The sequence below is a fragment of the Micrasema longulum genome, unplaced genomic scaffold (genome assembly GCF_059751315.1).
Source record: "Micrasema longulum isolate JH-2025_06_02 unplaced genomic scaffold, ASM5975131v1 h1tg000101l, whole genome shotgun sequence".
Taxonomy (NCBI): Eukaryota; Metazoa; Arthropoda; class Insecta; order Trichoptera; family Brachycentridae; genus Micrasema; species Micrasema longulum.
The window spans coordinates 611586-636217 of NW_028277307.1; the positions used below are offsets into that span (position 1 = coordinate 611586).

The 24632-nt window shown below is 32.7% G+C and overlaps 1 protein-coding gene across 1 annotated transcript in view; it reads right to left on the reverse strand.

Annotated features, from left to right (window-relative positions):
- LOC148284641 (protein O-mannosyl-transferase Tmtc3-like) overlaps positions 1 to 24632 on the reverse strand; it is a 383475-nt gene that overhangs the window by 28972 nt on the left and 329871 nt on the right. Inside the window, exon 4 of the mRNA XM_088237242.1 lies at positions 23242 to 23341. Coding sequence (XP_088093368.1) covers positions 23242 to 23341 — 100 coding nt within the window. The remainder of the gene's footprint in view (positions 1 to 23241; positions 23342 to 24632) is intronic.

The window sequence follows — 24632 nt, forward strand, 5'->3', positions numbered from 1 at the left end:
AGCCCTGTAAATACCTAGACTCCCATATTCCCTTCTCAAAAATGTTTTCTCTCTATAGATTGCAATCTCTATAGAGATTGCAATAGTGCAATAAATTTGAAAATTAAATACCTTGACACAAAAAAAAAATATTACCTGAAGTACGAAAAAAACTGTGGCAGTTAAAAAAATCATATATATTGAATTGCAAGGGTATGTAAAGCGCTAAAGATGCTTCAGTGATAAATCCTATATAACGTCGAATTATTTAATTTGAAATAAGTCCAAATATTTTAAGTACTGGATTAAAGCCATAAGCTCAGTGACTGACTAGACATTTACATTCTCTAATCAAAGATAATATTCTCCATCTCTATCGAATTATATTTTCGTTAAAATATGTTTTTTTACAACCGCAGAAAATTCGGAGGTTTGTTGCCACCTAACTTTAATTTTAAGTGAGGGGATGAAAAACATAACAAAAAATAAATCTATAGGGAAATAGGGATTCTGTTTTGTAGATATGCTAATACACAAGTGTAAATATGGAATTTATTACGAAAACTTTAGAGAATCGAACTGGAAGATTGATTGCCTCTATTGTCCGGCAGATGGTGCCCGGAAGTTATGACACGCGTTTTATCTTGTTTTATTTTATGGATCGGCCATCGTAAATAACAATCAGTTGGAAACTAAATAAAACATAAATTCAAAATGGCAGTTTTATTGTATTTTTCCATGTTTATAATTTTACCTAATAAAAAAGTTACCCATAAAACACACTTATTGTATTAAAAAATTATTCATGTATCAGAAGTAATGCTTTGCACGAAATCGAATTCAATGACACATAATACTCGTATGTATTGTTGGTTAAAAAATAATGTTTGCATTTTTATGATTTACCCAAATATTTCAATTTTGGGGTCTATTTCAACGACTTGTAAACAAGTCACTACTAGAATATGGAAACAGGTTGCGGTAGAGTGAGGTTTGAACCTTGGACCTCTGATCTGTAAGTGCGAAACCTAGCTGCGAGACAACATTACGGTTTTATAACAGTAACGATTCTGTCAAGATCCTAAATGGATATCTGCTGTGTAGGAAAATACCATATTACTAACTGTTTTTAAAATACAATAAAATAGGTACCAAAACAATAATTTATTCGTAAAACAGAGGATTAAAGAATAAAGAAAATTAATGTAAAAACATGCAAAACTCGTAAATTGTAATATTATATAAATGTATTTACGCAATTTTTAAATAAACGCAGTCAAGTAAATTTTAATCTGATTTTCGTTAGAATTGAGGTTCTAATTTAGTTAGGAGGTAAACGGAGAAAACAAATTAAACAAGAATATATTTATAAAAAATATTTATTTAAATGGTGTTTTTCACACTAGAATATTTCATAGTCCCTGGACTGGTACCTGAAGCGTAAGACTGATCATCTTACCTTAATGTCACAAAAATAAATTATCAAGATACGCTGCAATTAGTGTACCAATGTAGTGCCCTTTGCACCATTAGGTGCGGAAAGGGAATAATGATGATATTTATAAAAAAAGAATCAGATCGATTAAAAGACTGAAGTTTGGGGCTGGGTAAGACGTAGGACCACTTCCTGTTATCAGGGTGATCCGATAAAGCTGGATCGAGGCCAAGTTTTCTAATCTCAGCAACTTTGGATTGTCAGACTCGACTAACTTGTCGCAGTCGTGGATTCCTGGTGCCTAGGCTGAATAACATATCTGGAGCCAGGGTTAGGACTATTACATTTACAAAAGGTAAATTAATGTTATATCGGAGCATTAAATAAACACGTTTTATTCGAAATAAATATGGTATCTTTGTTCCAAACTTAGCTTATAGAGGGATAGGTACATAAAAAAAACGTAAGAGACGGTTAATTATTAACATTTTTTATCATCTAAAATACATGTATTAGTAATCTGAAAATTACACGGTTAAAATATTAAAATGACACAGATTGTTCAAAGATAATCAAGAAATGAAGAGATTTTTAGGCGTGTAGGAAGGCCGAAAAGAGACGGTATAAGTGAGTTTACCATATAATATAATTGTATGTGTTATTCACAACTATCACAATTTACGTAATGAGACTATTATTTTTAGAGGTATATTACTAATGTCCCTTATGCATTACATATGGTCAATAAAGAGTTGCGATAAAAGATTACCAACTTCTACACATATCCCGAAAACACAAGTGTCAGAAGGACTAGCCAACCGGGCTCAATATCAGAGAAAACAATCGGACATTCGTTTTTAAATGATCCGAAAATCCTCATCTTCAGATAAGCGATTAGGGTTGGGCGGAGGAGACGGGGGCGGCAAATGAACAAAGGGATTGAGCCACAGGACAGTTTTAATCTGGAGGAATTATCGGCTTTTTATGTGTTAGCACGCACACACTGGGTCGCTGATTGCTATCTAAAGTATCGTGAGAAAAAATCATTATTACATTTTTCAGTGACACTAAAGGGTTTACTAGATATTCATAAAGTAATTAGAAAAAGTTTGCAAAGGACAGTGAATGGAGAGTCCCGGGAATTTGTTAAGCAGGCCTTCAATCAATGTTTGGTATCACAACTTCCTACGGATTCAGAGGCCGAATCTCCATATGCGCGCTAGTTCGCTCCAATTACCCGACCCCCGCCGCAGAGTAGTACTTTCACCCCGTGGTCGGCAGGTACACGCGGCCTGGGTATTAGATTATTACTGTTAATAGACAAGCGCTATTATGCTGATCATCATATTATACAGTATGTTGACGGGCGTAATTACTTATGTAGCCTTCACTCTTAATGAGACGTTATACTCGACTCTGACAGCAACTTAACAGGATGATGGTACAAGAACAAGTAACAAGAAATAGTGGAATGAGTTCTACAAACTTAGAAAAAAAATATTCCTTAATTCAGGATTATGTTGCTGTTGAGACCTCTCTGCGTATAATGTATATGAACGCAAGAAGCATGCGTAACAAAATGGATGAAATTGAAGAAACTGTAAAAGCTGTTAATAGTATCATACATATCTTAGTAATAACAGAAACCTGGCTGACAGAAGGAGAGGAAGTTTTCTTCAACTTTACTGGATACACGGGCATATATTCATCGAGAAATAATGAACGCGGAGGAGGGGTCGCTATATATGTTCATACAACATTAAATCATAGTTTAATAGAAAAATGTAACTCTGATAACACCTTCCTAGGAATCAATGTAACTGGTAAAAATTTCAAACCCTTTAAACTTTATGCTTTCTATCGTAAACCGTCTGGCAATATCACAAACTTCTTCACCTGCCTTGAAAATATTTTACAAAAAACCAAACAAGACACAATTATTACTGGGGATTTTAACTTAGATATTCTTAAAAACAACGAACATACTAGTCGCTATATTAACACATTACAATCGTATGATTTTCGTATTTGCAACATGACATTTCCCACAAGAATCACGCAAAACTGTTCCTCTTTGATTGATCACTTTATTTTAAACACAAAAAACATATCCGGCGTTATTTCAAATATTGATGATCCTCTCAGCGACCATAACTTGCTCATATATGATTATAAAAACAACATTAAAATATGCCCAAATAACAGAATATACAAACTTCATGAAAATACAAAGATAGACTACCAAAAGCTTAAAACCTATTTTCAAAGCCATAGTTTTAATCATATAAATAATATCAATGAAAACTATAATAATTTTGATGAACATGTAAGAAGAGCGATTGTCCACAGCAAAAACTCAACTCGATCTAGAAATAGAAATGGATATCTAGGCAATACTCCATGGTTTGACCAAAAACTAAGCCTGTTAATAAAACAAAGGAATATTCTACACCGACAATGGAAACTTGAACCTTGTAATATTAATCTTATGCATCTTAAAAACAGAGCTAGAAATGATGTCACCAACTACCGAAGGATCGCTAAAGTAAATTATTATAAGCAACAATTTCAGGAAAACATGTACAATCCACGGAAAACTTGGAAAACAATCAATTCTATTTTCTCCAATAATAGATCCCAATCTAAATCTGTATGTGAGTGTCTAGATGTAAATGGAAAACAATATACTGATTCTAAACAAATGGCAACAATGTTTAACGACTTTTTTCTATCAATAGGTGAAAAATTATCGGCAGTTATTATTACTACATCGCTTGACCGAAATACCATTTACACACAACAGAAAGCTAATCAATCACTCTACATGCCACTTACAAAAAAAAATGAGATCGCAAAACTAATTTCTCTCCTTAAATCTAAAGCAGCTCCTGGATCAGATAATCTTACAGCATCTTTATTTAAAATATGTAAAAACGAACTTATTGACCATCTTGTTGTTATTATTAATCAATCAATGTCACAGGGTATTTTTCCAGATAAATTAAAGATCGCAAAAATAATACCAATTTACAAAGATGACTGCAGTAAAAATGTCCAAAATTATAGACCGATATCTATTCTCCCGGTTTGTTCTAAATTGTTTGAATATGTAATTAAAGATAGACTCACAAAATATCTAAACGCAAATGATATCCTTTCGAAAAGTCAATACGGCTTTATAAAACAATCTAATACAAAAGTTGCAGCATTAGATTTTGTTTCATCCATTCAGAGTTATCTTGATAAAGGCCTTTACACTGCGGCAATTTTTATAGATCTCAAAAAAGCCTTTGATACAGTCAACCATAAAATTTTATTGGAAAAATTGGAACATATTGGAGTTTGTGGTACTTCTCTTGATTTACTAACCTCGTATTTAGAAAATCGAAAATGTTTTGCTGAAGTGGGTGGTGAGCATAGTGAAATGGGGGATATTACATGTGGTGTCCCACAAGGTTCTATTCTTGGCCCACTTCTCTTCCTGATCTATATAAATGACCTACCGAACTTGAAATTCATGGGAACAATACAACTCTATGCTGATGACACGATTATTTACTTTAACAGTCCAAACCTTGTGAATTTACAAAATCAAATGGAACATGACGTTTCCCAGCTTACGACATGGTTAAAAATCAATAAATTAACATTAAATGCAAAAAAATCCCACTATTTAATATTTGGAAATAAACTTAATATAAATTTGAATATTGCAATTGGTTCAGATCGACTTGAAAAAAAATATGTTACTAAATATTTAGGCTTAACCATAGATTCAAAACTAACCTGGAATGATCAGTTTAATCATGTAAAATCTAAAATTGCGCCAATTGCTGGAATCCTGTATAGACTTCAGAACATGCTTCCGACAACACTTCTTCGGGCCGTATATTTTGCCATGTTTCACTCTCATCTATCCTATCTTACCTGTGTCTGGGGATTTGCGACGAAAAAGAGGATTGCGGAAATACAGGTTCTACAAAATAGAGCAATAAGAAATGTATTTTGTTTTCCAAGAGATAAAAGCATAAAGGAGATATATTCCGAGACAAATATAATTCCTTTTAGTATTTTACCTTCATATGAAATAACTAACACTTTTTTACAAATTTTGCAACATAAATTAAACTCAAATTTAGCGCTTACTTTTAACAGTGATATACATAACCATCGCACACGATCTCATAACTGTCTACATTTACCCCCTGTACACTCCTCTAAATTCGGATTGAGGTCACTCCTCTACATTGCCTCTACTCAATATAACCTCCTGCCTATTCACTTTAAATCAATTTCTTACCAGTCTACGAATGGAAATCAAATAACACTAAAAAATCATTTCCTCAAATTATTTCTCGATAACCCTTAACCCATGTGATTTAATGTTAAATAATATATTATAATTTGTTTTTAAAAAGGTCTCCGAGATATGTCCATTTTTGTTTTAATTATGTTCAACAAAATGTATCTTTATTTTTTATCTGATAATCTTTAATTGTATCAATCCCAGAATGAGTTTGCTAACTCATGGGAATACAATTGTGTTTTTGTACATTTTTGTATTTTGAAATAAAAAAAAAAAAAAAAAAAAAAAAAAATACATCTGACGTATAAACCGATTAGTTACCATTATTCCATCAAGTTTATATAATGTCAAGAAATTTGTCGCCAGTTATCGATCTTTCGTAAGGTGACTGTGACTAAAATGTAAACGAAAATCAATAGCAGTTTTAAATAAAAACAAATTCGAACAATGAAAAAACAAAGATGGTATTTCATATACCGAGATATTTCATATACATTCACCGTTGTTCGAGCGATATGCTAAGACCACCATAAGTGCTGCAAATATAAAATTTTATTTTATGTTTATATTTATGTTTATTGTTATATTTATATTTATTGTCATATTTTTGTTTTTATTATATTTATGGTTATGTTTATAATTATGTTCATGTTTATGTGGTAGAATTGGAACATTTTACTAGAATAAAACAAAAATAATAAATAAATATATATATATATATATATATATATATGCACAAAAAGCGTGGAAATTCAGAGTTCTATAACAAAATGCGACCAAATGTCCGCCCCATTACGCAATGCTTTCTTCCGAACAGTCCTCGTTCTGTGGTGGGGGAAATACTTATCGAACTGATGACCAAAGTTTAATGAAAGTCGAATTAAAATAAAAGTTACACCAATGTTTGCAAACTTCTCGGCTATATCGAGACTCCTATATATAAAAGAACACGAATTGAATTAAACAAATTGGTCCAGTGAAGCATAAACAACTTTAACGACTAAAATCCCCCGCACCACCCTCTCAGCTCCGACCCTTGCCGTTAGGAGGACGCAACTGAATAATAAGTCAGCACTAAAAACTATTGTTGCTTTGCCAAATTTGTATTATATGTAAATTTCGCATAGACCGAATGTTCCATGCATACAACTTTATTAACTTTCGACGCGAAGAATAAGTGTAACGACACAAGTAATTCCCATTTTTCTTAATTCGTGCTTTATAGACCGCGAGAGTCACAGAAACTAAGTCGTTCATCACCGTATTATGGGCGAAGTTAACAAGAAACACGAAACACATACGAGTATTAATGAAATAAACACATACCTACAAGAGATGAAGGAAATACCCTGAGCAGGAAAATAGACAAACACAAACAAATAAATATATTATATCAAAGTAAATAAGTGTCATTTAGATGTTTTGAATCGAAAAAAGAAATATTATCGGGTATCATAAACTTTTGATGCTGGTGATGATAATAAACATTTTTTTATTTGTTTATATATTGAAATCTGCAAACACATAGAATATAAAAAAGAGTAGTTTGGTAGACTTATTGCTAAAAGCAAAATCTTCCAGCCGACCAAAAACAACTGGTCGAAAGAAGAGTTAGTCGAAAATTTGTACTAAAAAAAATATATAAATATCAAAAGATACATACATGAAAAAACTTGATTAGTTGAAAATAACAGATGTTTTTAATGGGGATATAAGCTTGCACATATTAACTTAAATAAAAGTACATTATGTTAAACATATTAGAGTATGGGGAATGTGGAATTAGGAAATCAAGGAAAGAAAAGAAATATTAAAAAAGAACCAATAAAATTAAGGGGGGTTTGAGTTCTACGGATATAGAGTAATATTTAAGGCGTTCCTTGAAGGTGGCCAGAGAAGGTGCATTTTTTATAAGAGGTTGCTCATTTCAAGAAAACGAATATCTTTTTGAATTTATGTTTTATTTTCATTTCAATATTATTATTATATTTTTTGTGACACCGAGTACCCACATAAGTATGTTTTTTTGGCATTTTATTAAGTCATATATAATATATACACAGAATACTACAATTGGCTTTTATTAAGTTTTTTTTTTAATTTAGTTTTTTTTTGTAATGGCTGTTATTTTCTGAAAATAAAAATAAGAATTATTTAGACAGGCTCAGCCAAGTTCTTTTCAGGGAAAATAGAAAATAAAAAATATCTAGTAAATAAAATATTTAAGAATCGATTTAGCGCGGTTACAGAGACCCGTATCACCGTACAAATCCAAGAAGAGAGTGAAAATTTCTTCAAAATCGTTAGAAAACAGGGAAGAGGCATTCGAATCCTCATTAACGAGTCATTACACGGGACGGAGAAAAATGGCTGCCGTTCTACACAGGCCATGATTTGAATAGAGATAACTCACGTCCGAGAACACAACGCTTCCGCCACACGAGTAGCGGGCAGAGGAAAGAAGAAATCTGCGAACATGGCCCAAAGATTAAAAGTTACGATACCGAGTTCCAACGTTTAGCTTTGGCGGGGAGTTTTTTCCGATCTTATCGTTGCCGATACGGGTTGAAATTTCGGGGCAAGTTAGAATGATTGAAACGTATTTAAAGGTATAATATGGCGGGAGGCGACGTACAAATCGATTACAATAAAAGGTTCAAAGCTTTCAGGAAGATTACGTGGCTGTTTTCGAAAAACGTTTTCATTAATGCGCTCCTCGCATACACAGGGATGATTCAATGGAGTACCGCTGATATTTTTTTCACTTTTCATCAGCGGTATTGCGCCGCTGAATGGAGAAAAAATCTGACGGGAGTGGATGTAAAAGCTTTCTTTCATTAAAAAATAAGTTGTTTTAAATATATAAACTGTCATACTCGACATACATTAACTAAGAGAGCAAAAAGGTAGCGCTGGCATTGAAAAACCCTACAAACATATTTTTATTTGTCAGTGACGGTAGTAATATTTTATCTTCCTAATTATATTTTTTAATTAACTTTTGTATTTTTTGTTACATCATTCATCACCACCATCATTCCTTTTCCTCACCTAATGGCGTATAGGGCACTGCATTGGTACACCAATCGCAGCGTATCTTGATAATTTTTGTTACATGCAGGTAAGATGATCAGTCTTACGCTTCAGGTACCAGTCCAGGTACTATGAAATATTCTCGTGTGAAAACACCCTTTAAAATAAATATTTTATATCAACCACGCCTGGAATCAAACACGACACCTCTTGCGTGGTAGGCTAACGCACTGACCATTACACCACGAGGCCGAAAGTTACACATGTAAAAAAATAAATGTTTATCACTTATGTATATTTTTTGTTTATTTTTCAGGTTTTTTGCTCATGCGTTCACTTCCTTTTCTTAACTTTTGTATTTTTTGTAATCCACGAAAAAAAACAAATTACAAAAGAGACGGAGAACATTTGAGAGAAGGAAATATGAAAGTCTAGGCATTTACAGGGGCTTACATTGACCTGTCATTGGCGCGTTTAAGTGGCCACTTTACACGTGCGTAACATTCACATTTTTGTCTATGTTTGTGCATCCACATTTCTTCTAGTCTTCCATCTGTTTATATAAGTAAAAATCTGATTGCTTTATTTCACATATTAGGCAACGCCTAAAAAATATTTTCCATTTCTTAAACTTATGAAAAAAAATGTTCATCACTTACATAATAAGTACTATTTACTCAAGTACTATTTACTTTAATTTTGTGTTTTTCAAAAATCATATAAAAAAATATTTTTCATTCATATACTAACATATTTTGTAATATATTTTTGTATTTTTATCACATTTGACTTTTTTTTACTTCCTACTTTTTAATGATTTATTATTCATAAAATGTAAAAAGTTATACGGGCGTTTAAATAATAAAAAAAAATTCAACGAGATGGATACTCAAAAAAATACCGAGACATCTAAATTAGATTACATATATTCAATGTAGTTTCATAAGAGTAAATAAAAAGTTTTATAAATTCAAATAAAATCCTAAAATATATTAAAATGATGTATTAAAACGATGAAATATTATGCGTTTGTATACGGGGTGTTTCACTTTATTCTTTCTCAATGCGAAAAATTTCAAGAAATCATAATACACCCAGAGGAAGTAGTTCCTGTAATCGGATAAAGAGATAAACTTCCTAAGAAACTTCAGGTAAAAGATGCCGTTAGCGTGTGTTTAAGTATAGTTGGATTTACTTTTGAAGCGGACATTTTGCAATCCTTTTCCCGGCATAATATTTATATAATCTCCATCGTTAGCGCAAAGGGAAAAGAAGGAAAGAAAAAATATAATTTTAATGAGAAGATAAATTTAGAGGAAACGGAATGATCCATTTATCATACACAAGTCTTGTAAAAGGATAAACGAGCCAGGAGTTTAATGGCTTCTACTAGTGGATATAATCGTTTGTCAGGTTGTAGGGGGAACATAATTTAGCAGAATACAATGATGTCGCGTTTAAACAGACTTCGAGTTGGGTGTGTGTAGTAATGCCGTGATACTCACACCAACGTGTATGCACACAAACACCTTCGTGTGTAATGAATACACATGCATATAACACGTCTAATGAAACACTTTCAGCGATACTCGTATATTTGTATTATTTCTCCCTTCCCGGTGATGTGCAGCTAGTACACGCGGCATCTAATAACTTTAATATCTCTACAAATGTAATAAATATCGGGTTAAGATTTTCGGTTAACCACCGTTATACATTTACATATAAAATGAAATAATTTGTTATTAAATAATAAATAATTATTGAACAATAATATTATATAATGTGGATTTATGCTTCCATTTTTATTATTATCGGTATGTTTTCTAATTTATAATAATTATGTCTCATTTCTTTACTATTAATGGCATATTTTTAAATTTATTTTTATGATTCAATTTTTATTATTATTACCTGCATGTTTTCTAATTTATATTTATATTGATTTTTTCTACTGTTATTATTATTCTTTAAATTTATTAAGCATCATTTAATGAAAAAAAAAACACATGTAAAAAATAAGGTCCTTCCTAAACACAGGAATTTCCTAGCTAGTCGGGACCTGAAACAAAGAAACTCTGTACATTTTAAAACTGTAAAATACATAAATAAATAAATAAATTAACAAATTACAACAGGGATGGAGAATACCTTAAAGTAGGGAATATAGAAGTCTAGACATTTACAGGGCTTATGACCTGTCATTGGCTGATTTATAACCAATGTTCCGTATTATGGCGGTCTCCGTGGTGTAGAGGTCAAGACGCTTGACTCACACACAGAAGGTTGCGGGTTGGATTCCCGGTGAGATCACAAAAATTAAATGTGATTTTTCTCAAGCCTGGGTGTTCTGTGATGTAATTCACCACTGTAATTGGGCCTCCTGGCCTGCTGTGGTGGAAGAAAAAAAAAATTCTATAAAATGTTCTCCACCTCTTTGTATGACGTTGATCTTTATAACTCTCTAGGTGGTTAAATCCAGTCCCTGTCTACAAAGATTTAGACAATATTAAAATACTGTTAGTTAAATTATCCACAATAATAGTAGCTGCTTCAATAGGTAAATGTTATCAACTATTAAATACCTAAATTTAGTCAACGGGGTCTAGAATTCCAACTGTCCATGCGCTCAGTAGCTGCAAGACTTTTTGTAATCTAACTTCTATTTTGATAAATGTGTTTTTTAGTTAGTTTTTTAAAATATCACTTAAACTCTACACTTCATGGTCACATAAAATAATAAAAAAAATGCAAATAGGGGCTAGATTACTTAATGTACATGCGCTCTGTAGCTGCAAGACGTGCTGTAATCTAGCTCCTCAGAATTGTAATATATCATAATTGGAGACGAGGAACTAGAATCCCAATCATCCATGCGCTCTGTAGCTGCAAGATGTACTAGGATATTTATTTATTGTACAGCGCTCTTGAGGTGATTTTTATAAAAATGGCGCTATATAAATTATCCAAATATATGTATAAATTATGAATTGTAGTAAAAAAAATAAAAAAATAAAAAAATCTAAAATGATGCAGAATTTGCTTACTAGTCCATAAAAATATGAAAAAAAATAAGGAAAAAATATCACAGGGAGCTTGGATTTCATAAAATATTTTAGCCTATTCCGCGTTATACTATACCTGTACAGGGTTAGAACCCTTAAGATATCTAACTGATGCCCCTTGTAACGTTTTAAGGGAAGAGGGTAAGTTTGGATGCACCTGGGTCGACATAGAAACGTGTAATATTTTATATAAGTTCTTCGTAAGTGGTATTCAAGTATCTACTCACTGTTTTAACTATATACGAGGGGATAAGCAATTAGAAATATCTATAAATAATAATGATTAACGCCTAAAAATAATTTAGTAAACAAGTTAAAGAGAGTTTTTCTGTTCACTGGGACTCCATTGCAAATGTGACCATCCTAAGAAATACTGTTTTACGTGCGTATTAAACAATAATATATAACATTTATTTTGTGACCGGGCTCTGGAATGTACCTGGAGTTGGTGATGAAGAAAGTAAGTTTGAGTACTGAGTGCATAGTAAATATGAACAACGAATGTCTCGAACAAGTAGAAGAATTAATGTACCTGAAGAGTAGAAAAAGATGCTGAAAGGAGAGTAAATGTAACAGTATGTATACAAAACGCCTTATTTATTTTTAATGCAAAATATTTACCGAGTAGTTGAGTTTTGTACTGTTCTTTATTAATTTCACCGTCTTAGAAATAATATTACACCTACTGAGTTTTTAAATTTTTTTTTTTTTTAAAGGTACGAAAAAAAAACCTTACTACTTTTAACGACGTCACTAGTTCATATGAACCAACGAATGATATGAGAGTGATATGATGACATAGGGCACTGTTTTGGTACACCGATCGCAGCGAATCTGGATTTTTTTTTTTAAGGTAAGATGATCAGTCTTACGTTTCAGATACCAGTCCGGTAATATGAAATATTCTAGTGTAAAAATACCCTTTTGAATAAATATTTTATATCAACCATGTCGGGAATCGAACCAGGGACCTTTTGCTTGTAGGCTAACGCGCTGACTTACACCACGAGGCCGACATCAACTCGATTTAATAGTAACATTGTTTGGAGGTCATTATTTTATTTTCTTAAATAAAATACTTTTAGTTGTGTTTTCTTTTAATTATACTGCATATAAAATATGTAATGTATTTTTTGTAACTAAATAACGGTATGTGTATAGTCCGCAAATAAATGGATAAAAAATAAATAAAGATATCACTATTTTATAACAACCATTTATTACTTGGACACAATTTTTCTGTGAAATTTCATTCGATTTGTCAACTTTTTAAGACGATGTTGTTTTGGCCTGTTATAAGGATCATCACTCAAATAGTTCGACGCATTTGAATTACATGTCATCAAAATCCATTTAGAGAAAATAGGTGCCATAAATATTAAATGTGAAACGTTTTGTATGTACCTATTAGAAATAGACACAACATGAGTTGAAATTAGTCACCCGAGAACCGAAAATATATTGTATTTATTTATTATTTTTTTCCCACATAATTAACAATGATTAATAATAAAAATAATATGACTTCACTGGGGCCGAGGACACTTAACAATCACTAGATAAAATAAATAGATAATTACAGGAATATAAACAGAAAATAGATACACCCAGAACGGTTCAAATGTTACGAGAAGTAAAAATACTGTAAAATTTATAACGAAAGAACCGGATAGTAAAATTACAAAATATACAATATTTAACGTATGTATATTTTCAAGGGTTCATCAAATTGATTACATTAGTTGCAAAGATAATATTTTACAAAGCAGCAATTGATTATATGATATACAGTCGAACCTGGATATAAGAGACTGCTGAACCGCTCTCGCGGCCGTAGAAAACACTTTTATCTCGCGTATTTTGTATGTAAATAAAGCTTTTTCTACGGCCGCGAGAACATTTCGATTATCAGTCTTGGACATAAGAAAAACCTCTTTAAAAGAGAGCTGGCTTAAAGTTCTGCCATTTTACCCCCGAAATCCTCTGTAAGATGGAAGAAAAACTCCGTATACGAGAGTCGTTTTATCTGAACTTACCTCTATATAAGAGAAAGCTAAAACCGTGACCATTATAAAAGAGCGTTTGGTTTACAAATGTAGCCGCAGGGTCACTGCTTGTGCACGTGCTGAAAAGTTCTAACAGATTATGTACATGCACCCGAATTTGTATCTGCTTCAGAAGTCAACGTAAGTGATCAATAGATCGCTGTCCTTTAGCGTGAGTGGTAAAACGTAAAGAATTTTCGCAACGAGACGTCTAAACGGAACATTTTAACCTTCAGTGATACATTGATGGTTTTAACTGCCAACTGCACAATAAAAACGTAAAACTGCGAGTCGATATTGAAAAAAAAGATTATGTGAGGGAATCGACATTTTATAAAATTATCAAAATTGGAGAAACTAAAAACCCATTATCTGAATATATATTTGCCTTGTTTTTACTTTCGTTTTTTTGGTACCTCCTGTTCATATGTACATAGTCCATACATAATCAGAATATGCACTTTATTCCCAATAGTTATAGAACTCATTTAAACCAACAAAATGAACCATTACAAATAATGGATTATAAAATTTAACATAAATAAATCGATTATTTTATTAAAAGAATGTAGCATTGACGCTTGTAGAATCTAAATAATGATATGGAACTTGTTTTTTAACGAGTCTTTAATAATGCAAAATTATAAGGACACAGCTTATTTTCCCAAAACACAGCGATTATAAAATAATATAAAAGCGAGAAAATAGGATACAAAAAATATCTTATGTTATCACCATTACAGAATGTGAGATGTTTCGTCAAGCGAAATATTTGGTAGATAAACGGGAATGAATTTCATAACCGTACGCGGCTTCGCTTGACATACTAAACCCGGGAATATAAAGGGGGAATATTCTGGAAATAAAAAGGAAACTACGTATTCCACCTTCCAACAGTCAACATGGAAAACGGAACTAGGAAGAGTGATTTTTCATTTGTAACTGTTGTACCAGTCGCAAATGAAATCATAAAAACTGTTAACAATTTATTTAGAAATATACTACGTTTTCAAAAAAATGTTTAACACTTATGTAGCTATGACGTCACATACCTAAGGCTACATAGAATAGAATACATTTTTATATAATTTTCTTTCTTTTTAAAATAAATTCGTATGTTTTAATAGGCCTAAGTTTTATGTTTTTCTTGATGAATGATAGAAAGTGGATAAATTATTAAACCGTAGGTAAAAAAGCATACAATTCAATCTTAAAAAGATAAATAAACTTTTTGTGATAAACATAATGTGCTCATTTTCTCTGAATGGGATTTTTTGGGCAGTGCATGCAGGCTCGGCTACCCCGAAAAATTTCGGGCTTCGGCTTTGGACGAACATCACATAGAAACGGGGAATAAGTTTTTCTTCGAGCCGATAATCTTAGGGAGACCAAAAACTCACCAAACTCGAAAAGTAGAAGAAGCGATTGAGATCTACAAACATACCGAAAATATAAACAGAGATAAAGGGATGCGTTTAAAATTATCCCGGTACCCAGGGATAAAAAAATCACATAAAAAGATAGACTGGGAAGCGTCACACATTTCAAATTGAATGAATACGACATGGTTCAAATCCTTAGTACTTAAGGTTACACAAATAATATCAACCCTGATAATGGACGCTGTAATGCGATCCGAAACGTCGATAAATAGTACAAACGAATGGCATAATAACCCATGAAAACTTATTGTGCATCTGAACGGCCGTGAAAATGTAAGAAGTTTAATCATAATGTATTAAGTCTACCGCCAGAGTTCAGCATAATCGTACTATGGGGATTTTTATTACCTACTGATGTGCCGATTTAGAATCCGATGGTTGTGTTTTTCGTAAGGAAGGAGGCAAAGTTTTCTGCCGTGATCTTTTAAATCAGAATTTAAAATGCCGTCATTAGTATTTATTTCAATAAATATTTAATGTCAATCGTAAAAATTAATTATTTAAATACTTTTGCTTTCTGTCTTTGTTGTGGGAAATTTAAGAACCAACGTCGAATTATTTTCCCTTCTACCAAGAATACTCAGAACAGTTCTCACTATCAGTACTGTCGATGTGTTCCTACAGCGAAGACAAAACATTCAAGAAGCAAGCGGTGTTATCACTCCTGTCTTGAGATGACACACTTGCCGTGTCTGCCTAGATAATGCCATGACTATACCTATTGTACATTGAAATAGATTCTAAGATTGTTTAGGTTAGGTTATTTCAATGTATTATATATAATTAATACCAATCTATTAAGCCTTTAATTAGCCTGTTGATTAGCTTTAGAAAACTTTTTTTAAATGCATTTGGGTATGGTGCCGAATATCTGTAAAACAACAGAGAGTAAGGGGCAGATAACTTCTTATATAATTTTCTGTAAAAAATTATATCCGTTCATCAAAAATATATTCATGCAAATTGTTTGAACGGTTTTTTTTAATGTAATTAAAAAAAAAACAAATATCATAAACTTTAGTCTATACTCGGTCAAAACGAAATGCCGATTATTCAACTCTTGTATAATGCCAGTACTCCTATACGGGGACGAATCTTGGCACCTTACCAAAGCTCAAAACACCAAACTTCTGAGTTTTGAGAGTAAGTGCTTGAGAAGAATATTAGGAATAAGGTGGTTCGATTTTATAAATAACATTGAAGTCCGAGAACGGACGCAGCAGCCTCATAAAACGAGTGTCTTGAGGATGCGGCGGTGGACCTGGCTCAGACACGTGCTACGCATGCCTCGGGAGAACCTAAACCAAAGTTGCCTTTTCTTTAAACCTGCGGGCTCACGCCTTCCTGGAAGGCCGTCAATGACGATTTTTAGACTTTATTTGGCGGAATTAAGGGGCGCTGGATTGACGTGGAAAGAGGCAAAAATGATTGAAATTTAAGAGTCAAGAGGCATGGTCGAATTGTTTGACTAGAATGGCTAAAGTTCTAATTATGCCTAATTTAAGTCTTCCTCTTTCTTCTAACTATTTTAATATTCTGTTTTCTAGATAATGATTTCTATTATATAATTGTTTTAAATATTTAATGCATATTTTTGAATTCTTATTCTTAATTATTGTAAAATTATTTATTAAAATTTTCTATTTTTTTCAGCGTCAATTATTTTGGCTTTATACAGGCACGGCCTAATAATCCTTAATAAGTTTGTGAATATGAAAATTTTTGATGAATTTGGAATAAAACTGAAAAAAAGTGTTCAACTTTTATACGCAGCGCCATATTATTTAATAAAAAAACGACCATTAAACATTTTTAACGAGGTTTTCCGACATACACAATAAATATGCAAGTATTTTAATGCCTAAAATATTACAATGAATTTATTATTGACATTTTCAAACGTATGTAGAATCTCGTGTTAAATTGAAAAATGTATTTATTTGTGAAAAAAGTACGTACAGCTACTGCAAAAATAGAACGGGCCAGAGTTAAAAATAAGGTATTCGTATGGGGTAGCATTAGAAGTGGGAGGGTAATAATACCGCATCGCTATTCTTACCGACGGATCGGAATACTCGGGGGTGTTGGGGAAGAAAAGGGAAAAGTAGGAAATGAAGTGAGAAAAATTTCATATAGATGGTTTACGTAGCGGCACAGGTATAGAAGTACAGTAAGTGGAGGTTGCATTTAAGGCGAGTGACTTTTGTACTGCAGAGCGGTAAGGATTACACGTAAAAAGGAAGTTCAGTGCTACTGGAAATTGGATACAATTTTTTTTCTTACACGCGGTAAAAACTATGGCATTTCATTGTACGGCGAAGTTTTTTGTAAATGTATGAAAAATTTAGCGAAAACACGTTTTGACGAAAATGAGCTACTTTAAAACGTCATAGGCTCTGATCAACAGCTGTTTAGAATAATCAATCAATTAGGTGTTGTGATGGATTTGCGGTTTCCGGGTAGCCATGTTTAGCGTGTTTTCATACGTACAGAGGGCGGTTCTCTTTTTAAATGTCAGCTCAACTCACCGACGACAACTCGCGACGTCACGGGCGAACTAATTTTAAAATTACAAAACTTATAGCGATGAAATGAGTTTCGTAATAAATAGATACCATACATAAAAATGAGATATTTTTTTGGCTTAGTTTGATAATCTGTTAACAAATATATATATTTTTTAAAACACCGTACTTTCTCATTAGACTTAAACACGAGTACCTACCAGGGGCGAATCGTCAAAGTAAGTGATTATGCACCGCTTACCATTATATTTGACTTTTAATAATAATAATTTATAGTAACCGTGTTTATGGGAAAATAAATAAAGTAATTGTTATTTATTATAAATCACCGTTTATATCTTTCTACAAAAAAATATCTATGAAGTGCGCCCAGCGCCGGCGCCCAGCCCATTCTTACTGAACGATGAAACTAGCCGATTACCTCAGCTTATTCTTCCATACAAAAAAGTACACTGTATTTTTCGTCTTTAACCCAAGTCGGCTTTTTTAGTGCTAAAACAAACTTGCAGATTACAAATATTATTAAAAGATTCTCTATTTGGAAACTAGTATTTCGAACATTATTTCCGAAGGACTATTTTTCTTTGATGGGATACCGTCGACATATTATGTATCACATAGGACAGGTGGCGTTTGCAGTGGCCATTTTAGACATTATTCATTTTAAAAGAAATCGGCCAGTGCTCAAGTCTTGACAGTACTGTCAATGACAGATCATAAGGGAAATATCTGCGGAATGTCATTGTGGTATTTGTTAATAAACTTTTGTACAAGTATTGTATTAAAATAGTGTAGAAAAAAGCTACGTTTATCGCGTGGTTTATAATAATTGTTGTTTGAGTTGATTTTCACAGAACCACAAAAAAAAAACATTTATAATTACATTACTTACATGTCATGTAAATACTTATATGTAGTACAAATAAATGAAAAATTTTAATAGATTACCTTTAAAATAAATCAAGGCTCGCTACTGGTACCTACTTGATTTACATGTATTTTTGTGACGTTACTTCAATATTAAATTTTCGGTTAAAATTTAAAATGCGGTAAGAGACAAAAAATAAATTGTTTAAAACACCGGAGAAAAAAATAAACGTTTCAATTAATATTCGTTAATATTCGTATTCAACCAGTTAGCGACTTTTCTATGTCTACCGGATTTGAGACGTTCCTGTCTCTATGTCAGGACACTAATTACACTAACATATTCATAAATCCCACCATACGCCTTTACCATAGTAGTTGCGCAAAAATATAAAACCAACGTACTGATAGGACACACGTCATTAGAAGCTTACACTATCGTGCACTGATTATAATTCAAAATATTTGACCTTCTGGGAACAAAAGTTAAAAAGAAGGCAAGATAATGAATTTACTAGGTATAGGGTGACCATTACAATGGACCATCGTATAAAGGGTCGCAAAAGGTTATTTGATTATTGATTAAAAGAGAAATAAATAATGTGGAGTTTAAGGGGTACGATGATGCTGTAATTTTCTACAATAATCGTAACCTGAAAGAACTCGAAAACATAATGGAGACAGATTTCAATAATATAGCTGACTGGATGAGATTAAATAAATTAAGGTTGAATGTTAAAAAAAACATCAAACAGGACTTAAATATCAATAGTTCTCTCGGAGCTGGCTATATTGAAAATACTACTATTTATTGACTCCAAACTTTCATGGTGCTACCGATTTGAGCATGTAAAATAAAAAATAGCACCCGTAACTGGCGTATTGCATAGACTTCGAGGCTTGCATCCTCATTCCGTTATGTTTGCCGTCTACCACGCTATGATTCATTCCCACCTATCTTATCTATCATGTATATGGGGTTTCGCCAGAAAAAAACATATCTCGGAAATACAAGTTCTTCAGAACAGAGTTCTAAAAAACATTCTTAGACTTAAATGGGATTCCCATATCAGGGATTTCTACCGACAAACAAAGATACTTTCTTTCAAGGTGATGCCACTGCATGACATAACCAATACTATTTTGAATATCACAAACTTTTCTGTTCACACAAATTTAAAATACGCATTTGGTCATGATATTCACAATGACAATACGCGTTACTCAGGGAATCTTCATGTGTCTAAGTTTCACTCAACAAAGTTTGGTAGTAGGTCTTTGGAAAACACTGGCCATTCCGAATGTAATAAACTGCCCGATGAGCTAAAACACGAAAATTCGAATAAAAAATCCAGAAGTGTCGCAATAAAAAAATATTACTTACATCTTTTTGATAGTGATAGTTATTAATGTAATTTATATAGATGGTGTAAAGTACTGTGTTTTATGTTTCTTATACAATAATGTTTTCTTACTACTTCGGATGTATTAACTATGTATGATATGATGTATTGTCACAAAAATGTTTTTTTTTTTATGTACGGTCCCAAATAAGTTTTTTTAATAACTCCTGGGAGTAAAATATGTACTTTTTGAATTATATGTTTTATTAATAATAAAATTTTAAAAAATATATTGATTAAAGGGAAATAATGTCCATTTAAGGTAAGCGTCCACATGCCCGCATCGCACGCATCAGACGGATCGTATCAAACGGCGGAGTGCGCGGAAGCACGTCCACTTAATTTAGAGCATCCGGATTTTCATAGCGAGCTGACGAACTGTGTGCGGATCAAAATGAAAATCCGGTCCGTGCGTCCACTGAATCAGCAATTCGTATGACGCTATCGGCACGCGTCGGAATAGTTGCTTTTTCGATAAATGCGTCGGCATCACTGATGGGCCGATGCGTGCGGTCCATCCGATACGGATCAGTGGACGCGCGACTATACGGTACGAAGAAAACTAAAATCTGTTTTATACGATCCGTCCGATGCGTGCGATGCGGACATGTGGACGCTTACCTTTAATCAATGTTAATAGATATTTTTCAAAATTTTATTTCCTACTTTTTTGTTGAGTTAAGCTAGGGTTTCCTAGGACAGCGGTGCCCGTATCTTAACGGCCGTTGTGAACGGTGATGCGGTAGACAGCCGTCGTAGTGGTGACTAGAGAGTGGTTTTATTTTTTAATGGTGTTATCAACATCGTTTTCCTAGGAAACCACTCTCTAGTCACCGTTACGACGTCTGTCCATCGCATCACCGTTCCCTACGGCCGTTAAAATACGGGCGCCGTTCTCCTAGGAAACCCTAGCTTTACCGTTATCTATAGATTGAATTTTAAATGGGGTTAAATTCCAGTACTAGTCTTTAGGCGTTTAGGTATACCGTAAATATTGTCTATTTAGTCTAACAAAAACTTTTTTTTTACAAACTTAACAATAACGAACCTTGAGAGTCATTTTCAGAAGGAGAAATAGTATGAACTAATCGCTAGGTTAATAAGAATAGCACGTGTTATAGAATCGTAAAAAAGATTTACAGCCGAGATGTTTGCGGAATAGGCGTGAGTGGGAGGGAGAAAGGGAAGGGGGTGGGTGGGATGGATAGATTTTCCCACGCTCTGCGGAGTATTCTCCGAGAGTTTTACTAGAGTTTCAGAAAATATATACACAGTGAGCATGACCTGAGAGGACGCACAGGAAGTGATACACGAAAAAAAGGCGAGGAGGCTGTTTTTGAACGCCATATGACCCAACTAAGGAGCTGATGATGATGGTAATGAAAAATTCCCAGTATTATACATTAAAAATAAGAGTAATGTGTAATATTGATTATAAATCTGATTTTTGAAAATTTCGAAATCGTAAATCGATTATTAATATTGAAAAATTTGTAAACAGAATCTTGAACTTAATTATTTGTCTTGTGTGAAAAACGAAAAAAGCTGATGTCATTGTAAAATATTGATCATTAATTTATGATAAATAACAAGTTCACGTGCTGATGATTAATCATTCTGTCATAAATATTAACTACAGGGGTTTAATAAGAACCCCCTAAGAAATTGCTAACAAAAAGATTCTTTCGAATATCGTAATGTACTTTATTAAGTATGTAAAAAGTTTACCATTTATTTTTACAATCATCGTAAAACAACATTAAGAAATACTAACGAATAATGTCGGATATTAAAATTGTTTAAAAAATCATTAAAAAAATAAACCACTTTCATATGACAGCTAATATGTTGAACCAAGGTTCTTTAAATTAATTTATTAATATGCTTCTTTCTTTTTCCACATCCGCTCCTATGTGAAGTAGGTGAACATCACCAGACGTCTGCAGGAGACTATATCACCAGCCAGCACTCTCGCTTCCTCTCTTGAACCTTAGTTCCGATAAGTGTATTGAATTGTGGGAAATGATTAGAATAAATTCATTCCTAATATACCATTCAATAAATAAAGAAAAATAAAAAAATGCTTGGTAATTTAGAGTTGGTGTAGTAATGCGCACAAGGCAAGGGCGGCAAGTAAATGCCAGTACTGAAAAGGTATGGTCAATGATTCCGGGATGAATTTATTTGGAGTAAATTTAGCTAAAAGGTCAATCATTTCCAAAGAACGAGTAAAGTTTACAGCCGGGGATATGGCTATTGGAATTTGATTGCAAATACGACATTTAAATGCCAATCCCGACTGGTTAAAATATTATCAGCTCAAAGGGGAATTCTGGAACAAAAGGTTTATCCGTAGTACTTGTCCTACTTTCTCTGGGAAAAGGGGTCTACAAGATAGTTAGTGCACTCGTTGATTCATTTGACCGAAGTAGAAATAAAAGAAAATAAATACAGCTGCATTAGAAACAATTAAATATGTATAAAACTAAACTTATTAAATTAACTGACTACTTATGATACAATTTGTAGAGAAATATATGATTAGAGGGTACTAGTTGCAAAGTCAGTTATATCTACCAATTTTAAAAAAGGGAAAATCTCATAAAACTGTTATTAGCATTTTGGAGTACAATTTTTATAAGTTTTTCCCCAAATTCACAAAAAAAAGTTGAAAAGGGTTAGTAAAATAATCAATACTTACATAAATGAAAAACAAAGTTAAATACAAACTGTTAATTTTGGAGTATCACCAGGATCTATTTTGGGTCCACTATTATGTATTTGAAATATAATATAAATGACTAATCACTGTATAAGTTTAATGGAAAAAATATTATGCATGCTGACGAGATTGGACTAGGTATTCTATGAAAATCAAACTGACCTACTAACAAACAATGACATAACTTTGTTTATAAAAAATAAAACTTTTTTTTGAGGTTACTTGCTTTGCAACTAGTATCCTCATTTGTAACTGTAAAACATCACTTTATTATTGAACGTAAATTGTTTCAAAAACCGTGTGAATATAAGTGAAAGACTGATGATTTTCTTGGAAATATTTCACATCGTAAAACGACGCGTTGTCGCTTCAATCTACTTTTACTAAGAAGGATTGACAGAAATTTAAATATAACAAACCTGTAACTCTTCTCTTCTTGGCAGCCTTGGAGTAGCAGATGAGAGCGCCGAGGAAGAAGACGGATGACAGCATCTCAGCTCTCCCCACCACGCCAGTAACCTGACGAAATAATCCACGAATCAATAATGCTATAGGGAAGAGGAAATTACAATCGGAATAGAAATATGACGGGTAATTATCTAACATGCTATTATCTAGATCTTTAACAGTATGAAAATTCATAAAATTAAATCCCGGATTCAATTCGTGACAAGAATGAGACGAAATGTTAGGCATTTTACAGAATGTTTTTACCACTAGGATAAGGAAATTAAGATGACAATGAACCTTCATAAATAAAAACAATAATACAACACACTTTTTTTTCAGAAGTATTTTTGTAACGATATTATCATAATACATATATTATACATACTATAAAAACCAGTCCTGGGAAATAAATAAAAAAACATATTTTTATCGTGACCGACCGAAATAAGATTTTCAGCCAAATCCAAATTTCGGTTTCAAATTTAAATAAGTTAAAAGTAACCTCAAAACGCCCGAAATTTGGCGTTTTCATTGTTACGAATTCATTGAAATACACAATGAAAGAAAACGCTAAAATTTGTTTATTTTTTTTCGCTTTTCGGTTCGTTGTTATGTTAAACGTATAACTTAAATATAACAGTTCTTCAATGTACGCTATAGGAACTTTAACTTTTTAAATATAAAGATATTAAAAATATATAAATATGAAAGATCTAAGAACTACTAAAGCTTGTCCACCTCATACCGCACACCGCATCTGAGGACATAAGTCTCATTGGCGGTGCCCACATACACGGAAAATATGCTCGTTGTCAAATGAGAAAAACTGCCCGAAGGAGCTTTCTGAAATCTGGTAGCCTTAGCATCTTTGTGCTGAAAGAAAGTAATACAAAAGAACAAAATATGTACTTCATTGGATTGAGAAAAGAGGTAAGTGAATTCTTTACTGACTGGGATTAAATTGATTGGACGTGATCAATTCGCCGAAACGATTACAAAACTTTTTAAAAGGCTTGAAATTCTTTTTAGAAGCCACCAGATCTGTATATCCGACAGGACCTATAACAGGGTCACGGATAGTAGCGAGAAGCTCCATTCGGTAATCGTAGAGAAGGGGAAAGGGACAAGACCACAGGATGTGTTCAGAAGATTGGTTAGGATATCCGCAGCTATTAGAACTACTATAGTAAAAAATCACAAAATCAGTGTAGTTTTTATTTTTTATGCTAGACAACGGCAATACAATATCTAACTATTTGAATAGACAACAATCCAATAGATCTAATTGTACCCTTTTTTTTATATGAACAGTAATGTAAATTTGGTATAGTTCAAATGTCTGCTTGTAATAAAATACTAA